The sequence below is a fragment of the Uranotaenia lowii genome, chromosome 2, assembly GCF_029784155.1.
Source record: "Uranotaenia lowii strain MFRU-FL chromosome 2, ASM2978415v1, whole genome shotgun sequence".
Lineage (NCBI taxonomy): Eukaryota > Metazoa > Arthropoda > Insecta > Diptera > Culicidae > Uranotaenia > Uranotaenia lowii.
The window spans coordinates 409,952,747-409,969,318 of NC_073692.1; the positions used below are offsets into that span (position 1 = coordinate 409,952,747).

Genomic DNA, 16,572 nt, shown 5'->3' on the forward strand with positions numbered 1-16,572 from the left:
TGGCGTGTACGAACGAGAACGGGAAAATTAAGCTCCAAAAAATTCAGTGCAAAAATCGGACAGCCAGCCAATGAACACGGTCGTTTTCAAAGTTAATGTTCCCAAATTTAAAAAGTGTCAATGAAGAGCCCTGAATTATGACACGAATACTACTAATGGCAAATAGGACTATTGTCGTTTGATTTTTGTAAAATGCTAATACCTGAACTGTGGGTCATTCCTGCTTCCTTTACAGGACTTCAGTACTTTTAGAAATGTTCTAAAAGCTCCAAAAATCGAATTTTACTCACAACAATGGTTTGATGAAAGTTCAAGGAAAATAAATCGAATATGCTTGTGCTTACATATTCTTAGTTTGAAACAAAACAACATCCAAAACATATTGTTTCTATTTTTTGCATTTTTGTGTAGGGGGGAGATGTGTAGCCGATAATTGCGAGCGCGAGTCGATAATCTCTCCTCATCTTTCTTAGTACGCTCACATACACAAGCGAAACGGCTGAGCTATCGTGCCGTGAGTGGTCGTCTGTTAGCTTACCATATTCGGTGAAATAGGTCACCTGTAAAAGGTTAAGCCAAAGGGCACAAAGCAAACTTGCACATCTCCATGAAAAGCTTCCCTCTTGACCATAATCATCCATCATATGGTACTCATAGTGTAAAAGCAGATAATACTCAACCTAAGAAACACTTCAAATTCTTCTTCGGAAAACATTCCTCGAAAAGCTTAGATTAAAGTGCTCGGGAAAACTGTACCCGAATAGCCAAGACCATGGTAATAATATAACAGAACAATGATATTCAATTGAACAATAAACTTTATTGTAAAATCTAGATATCTATCTACCAATTCTAATGATGAAATCACCATAATATTCAAAGTCACCGTGAACTATACCGTTTTTCCAAAATATTTCATAGTTGCTAAATATGTCAGAAGCACGGTATTACAGTAATATTTTCATGATTATTACTGTTACTGTGTGATCCATGGTAAAATGCAGATCCAAACCAATACCGCATTGGTAAAAATTTGCTTCTTTTACACATTTATAATTTTTCGTGTAGAGGATTTTTTTCTCGTTCACACAAACGCCATTTTATCTTTGAATTTGTTCGTGGTTTGGGCGTTCGGAACCAGCAAATTTAGATATTTCCGCTATAATTCTGGCCGGATCGGATAAGGATGACAATTTACCTACGATAATGCAGGTAAGTGCTTTTATTTTACAATTAGATAACTGAACTTATAGAAATTTCTTTCATTTTAGATGCTGGCGAAAAGAGTGAAGTTCCCCAGCGGCAGAACAGAATGGCTGATGGACAGGACTTCCAAGAGAAACCCGAATCGAACGGATTGGTGGCCGTCTAGTATCCGAAGATGGCAAAAAATTATCCGTGTCCCAGGGAATGGTGTGCAGAAGAGGCGTAAAAGCCACCGGTGTTGTGTTGTAGTGCATGTAGAAAATTTAGCATCTGGAAAAGTGACGTGTTTTTGTAAAACAATCCAAAAATCTAAATAAAAAAAGCAAACGAATGAAACAAGTTTATTTTTTTCACAATGTGGTTGAGAAAATTGGAAGCTGTAAAAACCATACACTTTATCGTTTTGTGTTTCCGAATGTATGGGAAAAAGTTGATTTTTTCATTGTTAAGTTGCTTAACAACCCCCTTTTTTCATGGTAATTTTGGCCAAAACCATGAAAACCATGGTTGAAAACAATGAGTTTGACAGTGAAATCATGGTTCCATGTACCGTGATATTCATGGTGTTAACCATAAAAACCATGGTAGAGTGAAAATGAAATTCATGGTGTTTTCATAATGTTTTTCTATTCGGGTAGTTAAAGCCCCAGATAGCGTTTTATTAGTCTCGTCATAGTTAACCTGCAAAGAGAGCTAAAGATTTCAAGTCCTCAAGGCGGGTGTTGCATGTTTAGTTGCAGAGCTTCCGCACGGAACTTTGATCCTCGACGAGAGAAGGTCGGCAACAGAAGAGGTCTTCTAAACCTGCACCCTTGAAACTTTTTACTTGACATCATAAATTTACATGGAACCTGGATATCAATTAGTGATCCCTAGTTATCCACTATTGCTCTATCAGGTTCTCAACGCTCTATGCGATAGACCTCGTACAGAGAACCTTCTGTGGATAGAGATCTACTACCAACGTTATACATGGACACACTCTTAGCATCTGGATGGTTAGTCCAGAGGTAGATGCAAGTCCAGAATCATCCTAGCCAACTGGATGAAAGGAAACAGTAACTCCCTGCTTGACCATTCCAGGACAATGTCATTCGACCATCAATTATCTCCATCGATTCCATGAGATCAGTGCAGCTCAAATTCGTGATTTTGGTCTTCTTCGTGATGCCTTAGATTTGGGGTGACTGTGAAACATGTTGAGCACCACTGACTGTCAGTGTGCGCTACACGGCTAACTCTTACCCAAAACAGAAACACACAAAACCCAAAATTTCGTAGATACAATCACAATAAACTCTAACGCCATATTGAAAACGTAAGCTAGCTTAACATGTCTACTCACGGGCCCGTTTCCCAACGTAATTTACCAAGACACCATTCAAAAACGCAAACATTTGTATCACAGCTCGGTTTCCTAAGGTATCACATAATCTGGCAGCCCTTCCTGGCTGCACTGCTCAACAGGCGCGAGGTAATTGCCCGAAGCACCTCGATGTCTGCTTCTGGCTGGATTTGTTCCGGCTGAGCCATAGCTCATAAAAAAGCGATTCCAAATCCCAAACAACGGCCCTATAGAAAAACAAACATTGGTCCGCTGTTTCTCAAGAATTTCTGCAATACCGCAATACTGCAGCACAAATGCTTTACTCACCCAGTGAAGGCCGTCAGTATTGGTAAGCTGGTTCTTCCTTCCGCTTTGTTCGGTTAGGTCATGACCCGTCGGGACAGGATATTGTCGCCTTCAACTCTACCGTTGCCTGGGCGTTGGGAAGAATTAACGTCCGATTTGTGCTAACCGATTTTTCTTCGCTCACCTGTAATCAGACGAAGCGGAATGATCCTGTCCTTTACGGGCAACAGCTTTTGGATGAACGAATGACACGAAACTGGAAGCAAAAACAAACTGTGCCGTACAATTTAGTGCCTTTTCTGGCCGTGATGTTGTTTTGTTTTTGTTCACTCTTCTGTATGTATGTATGTATGTATGGATTTGATGATTTTGGCCTAGAGTGTTATACTCTATATAACCACTGCACGAGTATAGGTCGAATCAGGTCGAATCTATTTGATTATTCGAGGACACAGTGTGTCTAATACGAACGATTTTTCATTAAATTGAAAATCTTGCTTTTTCTAGAAAGCTTATGACTTCCTTGATTCTTGATTCATCGAAGTTTTTTAACAGATCGAATAGATTATTACATCTTTCCCAGTCGTAGTGGTTACGGATATGATTGTATTGTATACAGTGAAACAGTGCATGTTCGGTCGTAAAATTTTCTGTACATAATTCGCAAGTTTTTGAATCTCGAATGTGCATGAGTCCCAGGTAGTATGGTGAGTAATCATGTCCGCTTAGAAGTCGATTTGCTGTTCGAATTTGCCTGTTATTCATTTCAGAACTCCAGTACCACGGTTTGAGATTAAAATTCTCTTGGAATTTATAAAATTTCAATCCTTTTTGATTTATTGTTGCCAAATCTTTATACCACTTATTTGTATCGTCTATAAGTGTCTTTTTATAATATCGAATCGCATCATCTAATCGAAGTTTGTTTTCTAGGATTGCTGAACTTTCGAGTCCGAGTTTCGCTAGTTGGTCAGCATTTTCATTTCCTCTGATTCCAACATGAGAAGGTAACCATTGTATAGTTGCACGATTTTGTGTTGCTAGAGAACAAATGTCGTGAGTTACTTTATCGAACGTTTTGTTCTTTCGATCCCTTTTTAAAATTTTGCATGCCGCTTGGGAATCTGTGAAAATAACAATTCTTCGCGAATCGTTAGCTTGTACGTGTTCTAATGCAACTCGTATTGCCAGTAGCTCTGCAGAAGCAATGCTCACTTCGTGCGCTAAAGCTAGGCTTATGCTTTCGTCTGTGGAGGCATCGTAAATACCAAGTCCGCAATTTGAGCCAGATTTGGAAGCATCCGTATACCATTGTTCGTACATGCAATAATTTGTTTGAATCATTTCTTGAGTGAGTTTTTTTAGAACTATAGGAGATGTTAATTTCTTTTTTTGAGTTGACCCTATTATTTGCTCATTAACCGTAAAATTGAATATGCTACAAGATTTTGTCTGAACATAAAGTTTTGGACGTTTTTAATGTATACTCTTTCAATGAATGAGTACTGCCTTTCTTGTTTCAGTTGATTCAGGTTCAAAGACTGTAATTGTTGAGCAATCAAATCGTTCCTGTAAATGTGAAAAGCAATTCTCTTTTTTGTAATAAATTCGCGTTTCAACGTTAGAGGTCCTTCACCACTCAGCGCTGCCAATGTGTTAATGGGAGTTGTTTTTGTGCAACCCGTCGCTACCCGAAGTCCTTGTCGGTTGGTGGTCTCTAACATGTCACTATATTTTTTTGCAGCATTTCCGTAAAGAATGGCACCATAGTTCAGATAGTTTCCGAAGAGTGCTTTGTGGTACATTACCATGACTTTTGGTGTACCTCCATATTTTATTCCTCCAATAATTTTTAACATGTTCATCCTGTCCATAAATGTATTTTTTAAATTTTTTACATGTAAGCCGTATCTTAGTGTTTGATCCAGAGTGATGCCTAAATATTTGTAGTTTTTAACCGTTTCTAATATTTCGCCTCCAAGAGAAAGAGCGAGAGTTTTGTTTGAATCTTTGAAGAGCATAGCCTTTGTTTTTGAACAATTTAGTATCAATCCAAGCTCCTCAGCTTTTGCTGTGAAATCGTTTATTTCTAGTTGCATTTTTTTAACAGCCTTTTCTAAAGTTTTTGCTCTTACAATTTTCAGGAAATCGTCCGCAAACTGAAGAGTTATGGTGTCTCGGTCGAGGTTTGTATTGTGAAGAGAAGAAGTGTAGATATTGAAAAGGATAGGCGAAAGAACATCACCTTGTGGAACTCCGCAGCTTGTTATGTGTTCTACTTTTCCTTGATCTGTGCAGATGATCATTTTTCTATTTATAAGAAAATTGAAGATCCACGTTATGGTATCTTTTCGGAATCCATAATTCAGCATTATGATTCTCAGTTTATCCACATTTACACTATTAAATGCATTTGAGAAATCAAAAAATACTCCAATTGTTACAAATCCTTCTCTTCTGGATGACATTATAAAGTTTGTTGCAAAAGTCACACAATGTTCCGTTGACATTCCTTTACGGAATCCAAATGAGAAATCAGGTAGAATATTGTTATTTGAACAGGTAAGGTTAACATCTTCAAGAACCACTCTTCACTCTTCTGTTAGTGCTTTTTTTGACAATCCACACTCTTAATTATAAACACTGAATTCTGGCTCGAATTAACCCAATCACTACATGCTCAAAATTAAACAAGCACACATACCTAATTATAACGCTACGACTGTTTTATTCAAAAATGCTACTAGGCGTAGGTTATTGTACTTAGTTGTGTTGAGCACTAAGAGGCTTGACAAGTGTACATTACATTTAATCCTACTGTGTGGTACACAAGTATGCTGTCAGATGCGTACTGTATGGATGCTCCCTTATGTAAAGCGCCACGCACACTAACTGGACTAGGTGCTATCCTTCACATATGCGAGCATCGTTCCTGTCATTCGTGCGTCGGCATTCGACTGACAAAGTCGTGCGAACTGGTGGTGTGCGCTCCTCATGCCAAGGGTGATTTCCTGGTAGCGAAATAGACATTGCACATTGGCGACCTAGATAGGACGAAAATTCCTGCTCCAGCTCCAAACAAAGATGAATTTAACTAGGAAATCACCCTGACACGAGGAGCAAATTGTGTGCGATTAGTGATTCGGGCGTTTTTTTTTCTTCGTGATGGGCAAAGGCATTCTCATGTGTATGTAAGTATAAATTTTAATGGTGACTGAATTCATAGCGTGCTTATGAAATTCAGGGGAAAAAGTACAGTTGTGAGCGAGTTGAGAGTCCGCTTATTCGACGAAAGCGCGCTGAGAGTCCGCTTGTCGAAGATGCGTGCTGGGAGTCCGCATTCGACTGAAAACATCAATATCAAGTGCGTTGAGAGTCCACTTGTTATGATGCAATGAAAAAGCGCGCTGAGAGTCCGCTTATCGGAAATGCGTGCTGGGAGTCCGCATTCGACTGGAAAATATCAATATCAAGTGCGTTGAGAGTCCACTTATTATGAGGCAATAAAAAAGCGCGCTGATAGTCCGCTTGTTCAAAATGCGTGCTTGGAGTCCGCATTCGACTGAATATAATCGATAACAAGTGCGTTGAGAGTCCACTTGTTAAGGTGCAAAAAAAGCGCGCTGAAAGTCCGCGTTTGACACCTCAACAATTCGGGCTGAGAGCTTGGCCGTTGGAATGCGTGCCGGTGGTACGCATTCTAAAAAAAAAAACAAAAGAAAGAGAAAAGAAAAAATCAATAATAAGAAACATGACAGAGAACCGAGAGTTCAATTATGAATCGAGGGAAAGTGTTCAGTGGAAGAACTGAAAAAAATTTAAAGGAAGTTGAAAATCCACTTCTTAAAAAAAGTGCGTTCAGAGTCAACTTAATATGAAAATATAATGGATAAAATTTGAAAAAAAAAGAAATAAAAAAAACACAAAAAGCATCCTGGAAGTCTATTGCTATTCTTAGTTTTTGAAAAGAGATCGGAATGAGCAGATCAGCTTTCACAGTATGCACAAATGTTTAGATGAAGGTACTTGATCATAAGCTTCCTTGGGAAAAGCGTTAAATTTTCAAGAGAAAAATGAAAGAAAGAACGAAATGTAAAGGAAATAAGCGGAGAATAACATTACATGCCAGAAAATGTACAAGGGTAAAGAACACAAAGGTACAAATTGTTAATTTGCCTAAAGATAACAAAAACGATGAGGTAACTTTCTGAATCAGTTGATCTATCCCAAACAAAGAGTTGTTTTTGACATTTCGTACGCACACTTACCGGCGGCGGCTCACTGGCGGGTACGAATAAGAAAGGGAATATTAACATCCAAAAATGGCAGTGTAAAAAAAATCGGGCAGCCAGTCGACAAACACGGTTATTTTAAAGATTATTTTTCCGAAAATTAAACAAAGAACACCTTGATTATGATACGAATGCTACTAGCGGCAAATAGGACTATATCCTCCATCGATCCCACGAATCTACGCGCAGCTTTTTTGTGCTCGTGAGGTGATGTGTAGATTAGATACAGTGAAAGTAATACTAGCATGAAAGTGTCGATAGTAACATGAAGCTTTATGTGTTGCTAAATGAGAACATATCGGTAGCAAATTTAGAATAGGGCGAAAGCGCCAAATGTAAATAAACTGAGTTATCAGTTGGATATAAAAGTACGTTCAAAGGCCTACATCTTGATTGTACAAAGTTATCTAAAGGATATTTGGTTTTTGAGAAATAAAGGAAACAAAATAATATTTTTGCTGGGAGCTTCTGGAGCTGTCAAACTTTGAACGCGTTTTTCTTGAAACAGCGATGTTGGCACATTCGCCGTATTCAAAATTCGATACCGATTCTCTTGCTTTTCGGGAACCAAGCCAGGGTTTAGGATTGGCAAAAAGGGGCGAATTAACATCGCATCGAAGAATTATGTATGTATTTGATTACCTTATTAAATTGTTGTTTGGCTACTGATTGAATTAGATCACACGAGGGAATACATAAAGCATCAGGTAACCCTTTGAAATCGAGCTAAATTACGTTGTTGGAAGAAGGAAGTTGAATATAATTTAAAAGTATTTTATAAGTTCTGATTTCGATTTCCAACTTAAATTAACTATCCTTGTTTATGAAGAGTGCATGACACCGCAAGTGGAACATTTGCACAATATTTGACACGTTTGTAGAAGTGCTAAAAAAAAACAGGACAGCAGAGGATAGGAAAAAATAAAACCATTAAATATTTAATATCTCTACTTCGGTCTTGGGACAAATATTGAAACCACGACAATCCGAACGTTTGTATTATTCTCAGAGAGAAGAAGAGAGCTCACTGCTAGGTCAGTGATTGAAAGAGATGGTTTGATCGAACCAAACACAATTACCACCATTGGGCTGTGCACATTGTTAAATTTATGGCACATGGTTTATAATACAGTTTTTTCCACTGAAGCACCGATGTATGAGGGTCCTTGCTAAGTGCGACGTGGACGAAACATAAGCATTCAATAATACATCCCCTCTCGAAAAGCATCCTTATCCGAGAGACATGATACGTTTGCTTGCACTAGGAATGTATGTGTCCCTCCTACCAAAAGCTCTAAAGTAAAAATGACCAGACATATTGAATTGCGTTTGTGTTGGTTACTCGAAGCGGCCGGTGGAAACGGTGGACGTGAAGCGTGAAGCACATGAAGAAAGTTTGTGGTAACGTTGTGTTGGACGTGTAGCTATTTATTGTTCAGAGAGGAGTAGAGGGAATGACACGGAAAACGTTGAGAGTTTCTATCGTTGGCTTTATTGATGATGCGCTGCATCTGAACCATATGCGCACTAATTTTATAAAATTTAGTGAGGTAAGGTTATCTAATTCTTGATTATAAAATAATATAAAAAACTGTTGTAAGAAAATCAGAAAACGGAATAGAACGAAATTTATTGAGTTTCCCCTCGATTTACTTAGAGTCACTGACTAGTTATCACAAAAATTGATATATAGTATTGACTTTGATGAAAGCGAGATAAGATTAGGAAATAGAAGCCGACAGTTTTGTGATAGATTACTCTGAAAGCCATTAAATTAGCACATGAGTATTCAAATAAAATGTTTCAGGAGTTATGATTTGAGCTATGGATTGTAAAAAAAGTACCAAAAAAAGAAAATATCTATGACCATAAGTATTATATTATCAATGCAGTTGAAATCTGATTACACTGTGATTGTGCAAATGTTCGATGAACACATAAAATGAAATCTGTTATCGAATAAATACACATATTTACTGTACTAAGGACTTATCAAAACGTGGTTGCGTGATTGGCATGTTTTAGTAAAGTTTCAGTATCAATGAGTAACTGACTGAGTTGAGTCTCATTTATGGCGATGTAAGTCACACTAGACGTGTGCTTCATCCTGAATAACTGATCTTATTTACTTTCCATTGAAAACTTGCAGACATGACATACTGCGAAGCAAAGCGAATAACTTTGTTGGTTGTATTAACCTTTTGAGAAAAAGGCTCCCGAATGAAAGGGAAAATCACAAGCAATAGCATGTTAGAAAAGTTAAATTATGAAGCAGAATCATGTCATCAACCTTAGTCGTGTTTGAGCCATGGAAAAGTTCAAAAGAAAGTCACCACAACTAAATTCGCCTCCGATTTTACAGGTTTACGATTTTACAAGAAGATGGAACATTACGAATACATTGACTGATGATAAATGTTTAAAGCAGCCAAATATCTCATGCAGAATATACATATCATTCAGATCTGGTAATAATTGTACGAGCGACAGATAAGAAGAATTTAGCACAACATACAAGATAGTCTATTGAATAAGTTATATGGAATATGAATGCAGGATTGTTCATCCCCACCATAAATTGGTGAGTTGTTCCAAGGAAAGTACGTAAGCATTCTTTCTTGTAACTATTGAATATTTAAGAATGAAGGGAAATGAGCGGAACTATGGAAATGCTTGTTATCGCGATAGATCTGAAATAAATAGTAATTTGCCCCATTGACGGTTGGTTTTATTTTGGATTAAAAAGTGGTCGTATTGTGTGGTCAACTTAGAGGTTATAAGTAATTGAACCGCCTCGAACCCAACATGAATTATGATAGCGGAGGAATTTTTTTTTTCTTCGTTTTCTTTAGAGAAGAAGGAAGATGTGTGGTACACAAGTATGCTGTCAGATGCGTACTGTATGGATGCTCCCTTATGTAAAGCGCCACGCACACTAACTGGACTAGGTGCTATCCTTCACATATGCGAGCATCGTTCCTGTCATTCGTGCGTCGGCATTCGACTGACAAAGTCGTGCGAACTGGTGGTGTGCGCTCCTCATGCCAAGGGTGATTTCCTGGTAGCGAAATAGACATTGCACACCTACAATCCGTGTATGTTTTATATATTATCTTTGAATTTGTTCAATTTTTCTCTGGACGCTTCTTCTCGACTTTTTCAACACATTTTTGACAATCTGGCAATTGAAACACTGAATATCCGTGATAAATAACTATTTCAGCAAATTTTGAGAAAATTCAAAACTGCTCCTAAGGCAATCAATCACGTTCAGTAATTTTATTATTCAAGGTCAATTACAAATACATTCCATTAAACAAAAAATGACTAACTAAACCTTAAATAGATCCTTCGAACCCGTCATAACAGTCGAGTAAGTTTTTAATCAATCCCGTTTTCCTTTTTCTCAATTTCCCAGGTTCCTCGATGGAGTCCCAGTATACGGTATCGCAATCTCAGACGATCAACTTCACCCAGCAAGCAATGCGGCAACGGCAACAGCAGCAGCAGCAGCAACAACAGGGTGGCCCTGGACCCGGTCCCGGTGGTCTCCCAGGAAACCAAGGCCCTGGACCAGGTGGTGGAGGACCCCAGCAACAGGGTCAACAACCTCAACAGCAACAAGGTCCCAGTGGTAATCAGCAAGGTCCGGTGGGACAACCGGGACCCGGTCCAGGTGGAATGCCTTCCGGGATGGGTCCAATGGTCCAGAACCCTAATGCTCCCCTGGGAATGGGAGGTCCTATGGGTATGGGCCCTGGTGGGTTGAGTGGACTGAACTCAATGGTGTCCAATTCCATGGGTGGAGGTCAGATGATGCACGGAGGTGGAATGGGACCTGGCGGCCCGATGGGTATGCGTTACATGCAGCAGCAGCAGATGATCCGAGCGCAGGCTATGCAGCAACAGATGGCCGTCGGGGGTAGACCTCCTCCACCGGATTACAAAGCTGCGGCCCAACAGCAGCAGGCACAACAGCAACAACAAGGTGGTCCCGGAGGTAATCCGAATGCGGCCATGTTGGCGGCGCAGCAACAGCAAATGTTACATGCGGCGGCGGGTGGTGGCGGAAGGTTTCCAGCGATGCGACGGATAACGCAGCAACCGATTCCACCCTCGGGACCGATGATGAGGGCTCAGCATGCGGCCTATATGCAGCAGCATGGAGGACATGGGGGACCTCCGCGAGGTGGCATGGGAGGCTTCGTTGGAGGAATGGGACCGGGTGGGCCGGTTCAGAGGCCCCCGAACGTGCAGGTTGGTCCCGAAGGTATGCCGATGGGATCGCAGCAGCAGGCCGAGTGGCGGCACATGATGATGTCCCAGCAGCAGAGCATGAGCTTTGGGGGCGCCGGCAATGGTGGCAATATGAGAGCCGGCGGAGGATTTGGTAGGTTTTCTGATTGTTTATGGTTTGAGGTTTTCGACTAATGTGGTTTCTCTTTTAGGACCCGGAGGAAACGCGTTAGGGATGCCGAACGGTGGTCCCGGTGGCGTAGTCGGTGGACCTGGAGGTCCGGGAGTTGTGCCCGGTGGTCCAGGAGGTGCCATGAATCAGATGCAACTGCAGCAGCAACAACAAGCGGCCATGATGCGGCAGCAGAGCATGGGAATGTATCAAGGTGGAGGACAAGGTGGTGCCATGGGTGGTGGAGGACCGGGTGGTCCCGGGCCGGGAATGCAGCAGCAGCAACAGCAGATGACCATGATGCAACAGCAGCAGACCATGATGAATCAGATGCAGATGGGTCAAATCCACATGAGCCAATCCCAGTCGATGAGCATTCAGCAGCAAAACCAACAACAGCAATCTGTGATGAATTCGTTCGGAAATCCGGGCATGGGACCGGGACCTGGTGGCGGAGCCGGTGGCAATCAAGGACCAGGAAGTGGAACCAACGGGGCCGGAAATAACGGAAACAATAACAATGCGTCCGTTATGCCGAACGCCGACTTTAGCTTAGATTTCCTGGAAAACATCCCGGTGGGAGATCCGAGCCAGTTCAACGCCCAGGATCTGCTCAGTTCGCTAGACAATGATAATTTTAACATTCAAGACATTTTGTAAATAGGCTCCCGATTCGAGAGCAATCTTGCATTTAAAAATCAGAAGAAAATTCCAACAGTGATCCCCCTTCCTATTATAAAGTCTTGAACCAATTATTCACAGCGTAAAGTACCGTTATATGCTAAAAATTGATGTACTAACTCCAAGCGTGCACCACTCAGGTCAGCTGACTGCACCGATTGCACATATACAATTTCAAGCAATTCAATCCTCTTCTTGTGCAACACTGATTGATAATTTTAACGGTTTTGTGCTTGCGAGTATTTGTGATCCAAGCAGGCCTAAAAATTTTTAGCATCGTCTACTTCAACCTCATTCATCATTCATCAGTTTACAACGAACATTCAACGGAGCAACACCGTCACTTCAACCAGCGCAGCATAAACCAGTTAGGCACCGCCATTGTGACACAAAAATTTAGGTTTGACTTTTTTATCAATTTTACATATTTGATTTTATTTATTGTATGTTTTATTACAGGTGGCTTAAAATTTTCTTTTTCTCTGGCTTCCAATGACGACTGCTAAGATACTCCAGCCTTCCGATCGCTGCGTAGTTTTACGCAGTTTCATGGGTACCCCGGACGCTTCAATATCGTCTTTTTTTAGAAGAAGGGTTTTGCCGAGTACCTGAAGCTGGAAGGAATAGGGCCATCTACATACGGATGCAGTTCCTCGAAAATATAGTCCATCGACCAAATAAAGCATTCAAAATCAAAAATGTATCAATATGAGAAGTGTTTTGTAAAGTGAATTTACTATGGAAAGTGTTGTGAGTGAATAAAATAAAAGAAGAAACTGAGAAAAATGTTTTTCATTTATTCAAATTTGGAAAATTTCCATTCGAAGCTTTTTCGTACTGGCACGCATACATATAAATGCTCAAATTTTCGTATGCACGCACACATGAGTAAATAATCATCTCACAAATACAACCAAACCATGACAGATGTCAACGAGAGCTGTCATTCTGAACCGGGAAAACTGTTTCAAGTAGAATCGGTTGGGCCATTTAATGCTTGAATTCCATGGGGCGGATGCTTGAGGAATGCTTGGAATCCAAGCATTCTTTCAAGCATTCCAAGCATTTATTTTGTTAAGCGGGATGTTTCGGTTGGATGAAATGGAAACGAACCTCGAAGGCTCGTTTCCAATTTAAGAATGTACCGGTTTGCCCAGTCAACTTGCATACAAGCTACTCAAGCAGGCCGGTCTCGTTGCATGCAATTTGTTGCAGCACGGAAAGCGTGCTCGTCGTAAAAAATCGTGACAAAGTAAATAAGTAGTGTTATTTATTGAGAGAAAATACTAATAAGTAAATCAAGTTAAGTAAATCAAAACTCATTAAGCTAAAAACAAAAAATCCATAACAACAAAAATAGCAAAAGGCGGACGACGATTATTATACTTATAGAAAATATGTCTCGCCATCTGTAAATAGTTAAAAAGTATTGTGTCCTTCGTTGAAAAAGGTCTCATTGTAAATAGTGAAACTCTATTGTGCGTATTAAGGTTATTAAAAACTTTTACAAAAAATTCAAAAAACAAACAATCTACTCGTTATCCTTAATTTAAAGCAAAACAGAAAGAATAAAATAAATTTAAAAAAAAGCACTGAAACAGTGTTTACTGATTCTGATTAAAAAAAAAGTTCTCAAATGTTTTGAGACCAAATATTTCCTTCGCGAAGTACGTTAACTGATAATTTATTGCAGCCATAGGGTTAGGTTCTCAAATTGAAAACACACAGCCAATTCGAAAAACTACAACTGATGAACAATTTTTTTTAAATATAATTCACATCAAACAGAGAAGTTAGAATTTTTCGCTGAAAAAAACCCCTGTATTATTCGACTAATTTTCAAAAGTTTTAAGCAACATGTTTCTTACATTCCTTTTTTCAACATTTATTTTTTCCGAAAAAAAGTATTGATTTGTGATTCGATAATTGAATTCTTATTCTGATCTTTAGAGTTTTTTTTTAAATTCATTTTCATCTTGAAGTTTAGATTTTCAGAAATTCAATCACAGAATGTAAATAATCAGTCATATACAAAATTGAATGAAATATTCAAAAGAAATCGATCAAACAACTTATCTGAACAAGGTACTCAATTAACTTAAAAAATCAAACTACTAGCAAAATAAAAGGAAAACTATCTATTGCAATTTACCACTTTCAACCGACAGAGAAAGAAACAACAGGAAAATATTCTAACAGTAGCGATGCTTACTCAATTTCTTCAAACATAAAAAACAGACAAACTGAAATATTTATCAAAGGAAAAAAAAGATCACGTAGAAATTTCATTAAAAACACATCTAAACTTTGATAGAAAATAAAACTAAAGTGAAATAGCACATTGAATAAAAAAAACCATCAGTATGACGAAACGAATATGTAAAGATATTTATATTGGTACTAAAGGGAAAAATTTTGGATCAAAAGTTGAACAAATACCCAGAAGCTGAAAGCTGTAATGAATTTTATGAAAACCGACAAACAACCTATAAATTATTCAAAGTAGTGAAAGAGGAAAGAAACATAAATTCAAAGGAAGAAGGAAAATTCAAACCCAAAACGAAACAGTATACAACAAGAAATGGCATTATTATTGAAGGATAAATTAAAATTAAAAAGAAATTAACAAAAAAAAACTTTACTTTTAGACAAATGAAAAGAAAAAACAAAGGAGTAAACTTAAATTATTAAGCTGAACAGTAGTAGAATCATAATGCAAACAACTATGTATACAATAAAAAAACAAATCTGAAAAACGGAAAAAGTAAACAAAAGATATTTTCACTGAAATTTGAATGGGATTAAAAAAAAGAAAGGAAAACGGTTCCGAAAAGTTGTGAGAAAGTTTAAGTTTCTACAACTCGTTTTGTACAGTTGAATGGAGAGAAAAAGCATTTTATTCTGTGACAATTTAATTAAACAAGTAAAATCAGAAAGGAAAAAAAAATCCATTGAAATCGAAGAATATATTTTTGATAGATTTGTTTATAGTTTTTTTTTATTTTAGGTTTTTTTTCGTCTTAGAAGAAAGAATAATTAAATTTATTTTAAGTTCCAGAAACAGCGTTTTCCAAATCGAGTTGGAAAGTTTTTATTTAAAACAAAACAAAAAAAAAGTACAGATCGTCGAGTAAGAAGTTTTTTCTTCTTCTAACATATTATCTGTGTATAAAGTTATAATTTAAAAAAAAAATCACAAAAAACGAAAAATGGTGTATATATTTGAAACGGTTATTTTTGCTCTTAATTTTAAAGGAGAAAAAAACAAACAAACCAATTGTTTCGTTTCGTTTCGATTATTTTTGTTTCGAAATCGAACACGCAACTTAACACTCAACAAGTTTACATAAGAAAGAAAACCGTTAACACTTACCGGAGCCGGAGTCTAAGACGGAGAGCTAAGTTATTGAAGAGAATGGTAAATAAACAAATAAGTAAAAAAACAAAACAATTATCAATATACACAAGTGAAACATTATTATTATTATGGAATCAGATCAAACAGTGGGAGGGAATATGGAAAAACAAAACAGTTCGGAATGTGCAAGCGCATCCCGCATTTATATGGAGTAAAAAAAATCAGACAAAAAAAATCAATAAAATAGATAATTTAATTTAAATCGTTCCGATTCAAAATTATTTAATCCGAAATTTGATTATCATTTCATGACCTCAAAAATCAAAACTTCAGGCAAGACCCAAACGGCTAGAAGCTGCCCAAGCAACCAAAAGTTCAATAAAACGAGTAAAAAAAAGCTTACTTTGCCCCATCATTGATCTGGACCACGCTCTGCGCAGTTAAAAAGTTTTTTTTTTAAACTTTTGAGTTTTATTTATATAAGGGAGAGAAGAATGAAAAATCACCTGAAATGCATTTCGCCAGAATTTTTCCCCTGAATGAACCATTTCCCAGAAAAAATTTTACCAGAAAGAACCATTTCTCTGAAAATTTATCGCCAGAAAATCCAACCAGGAATTAAAAAAAAATAGATATTTTCCACAAAAATTGGGATCTTATAACACTATTCTTTCGCGGCAAAGCCGCAACCAACGAGTATGAAAGGGCCGAGGTGGCACAAAGCCGCCGAAGCTTCCCAATCTTAGGTGGTCACCGATCCGCATTCGGAAGCGGCGGCCCTAATATGTACATTGGTCTAGGTTTGCCGGAGCTTCCTAGGTCTGCGTGAAAGCTAGGGGTGATCCCTCAACCCCGTGCGACAGCGTGGAGGACAATATATGTCTTTCAAGTTCGATTTCGCAGCGTAAGGAGTCGGATACCAAAACGGTTTTTAAAGGACCATGGTTTGCATTAAATCAATTAAAGTACCCAAACCTTAAACAAAGCACAATAT

The 16,572-nt window shown here is 38.4% G+C and overlaps 1 protein-coding gene across 9 annotated transcripts in view; it reads left to right on the top strand.

Annotated features, from left to right (window-relative positions):
- The window catches only part of LOC129748188 (neurogenic protein mastermind), a 369,439-nt gene extending 353,599 nt beyond the window's left edge, over positions 1–15,840 (top strand). For 8 of the 9 annotated variants that reach the window (XM_055742699.1, XM_055742700.1, XM_055742701.1 and 5 more), the window contains 2 exons: positions 10,550–11,521; positions 11,580–15,840. In XM_055742699.1, the coding sequence (XP_055598674.1) occupies positions 10,550–11,521; positions 11,580–12,199 (1,592 nt within the window). In that variant the 3' untranslated portion in view covers positions 12,200–15,840. The remainder of the gene's footprint in view (positions 1–10,549; positions 11,522–11,579) is intronic. The other variant, XR_008737676.1, reaches the window with a different exon arrangement.
- Positions 15,841–16,572: the final 732 nt, after the last annotated feature.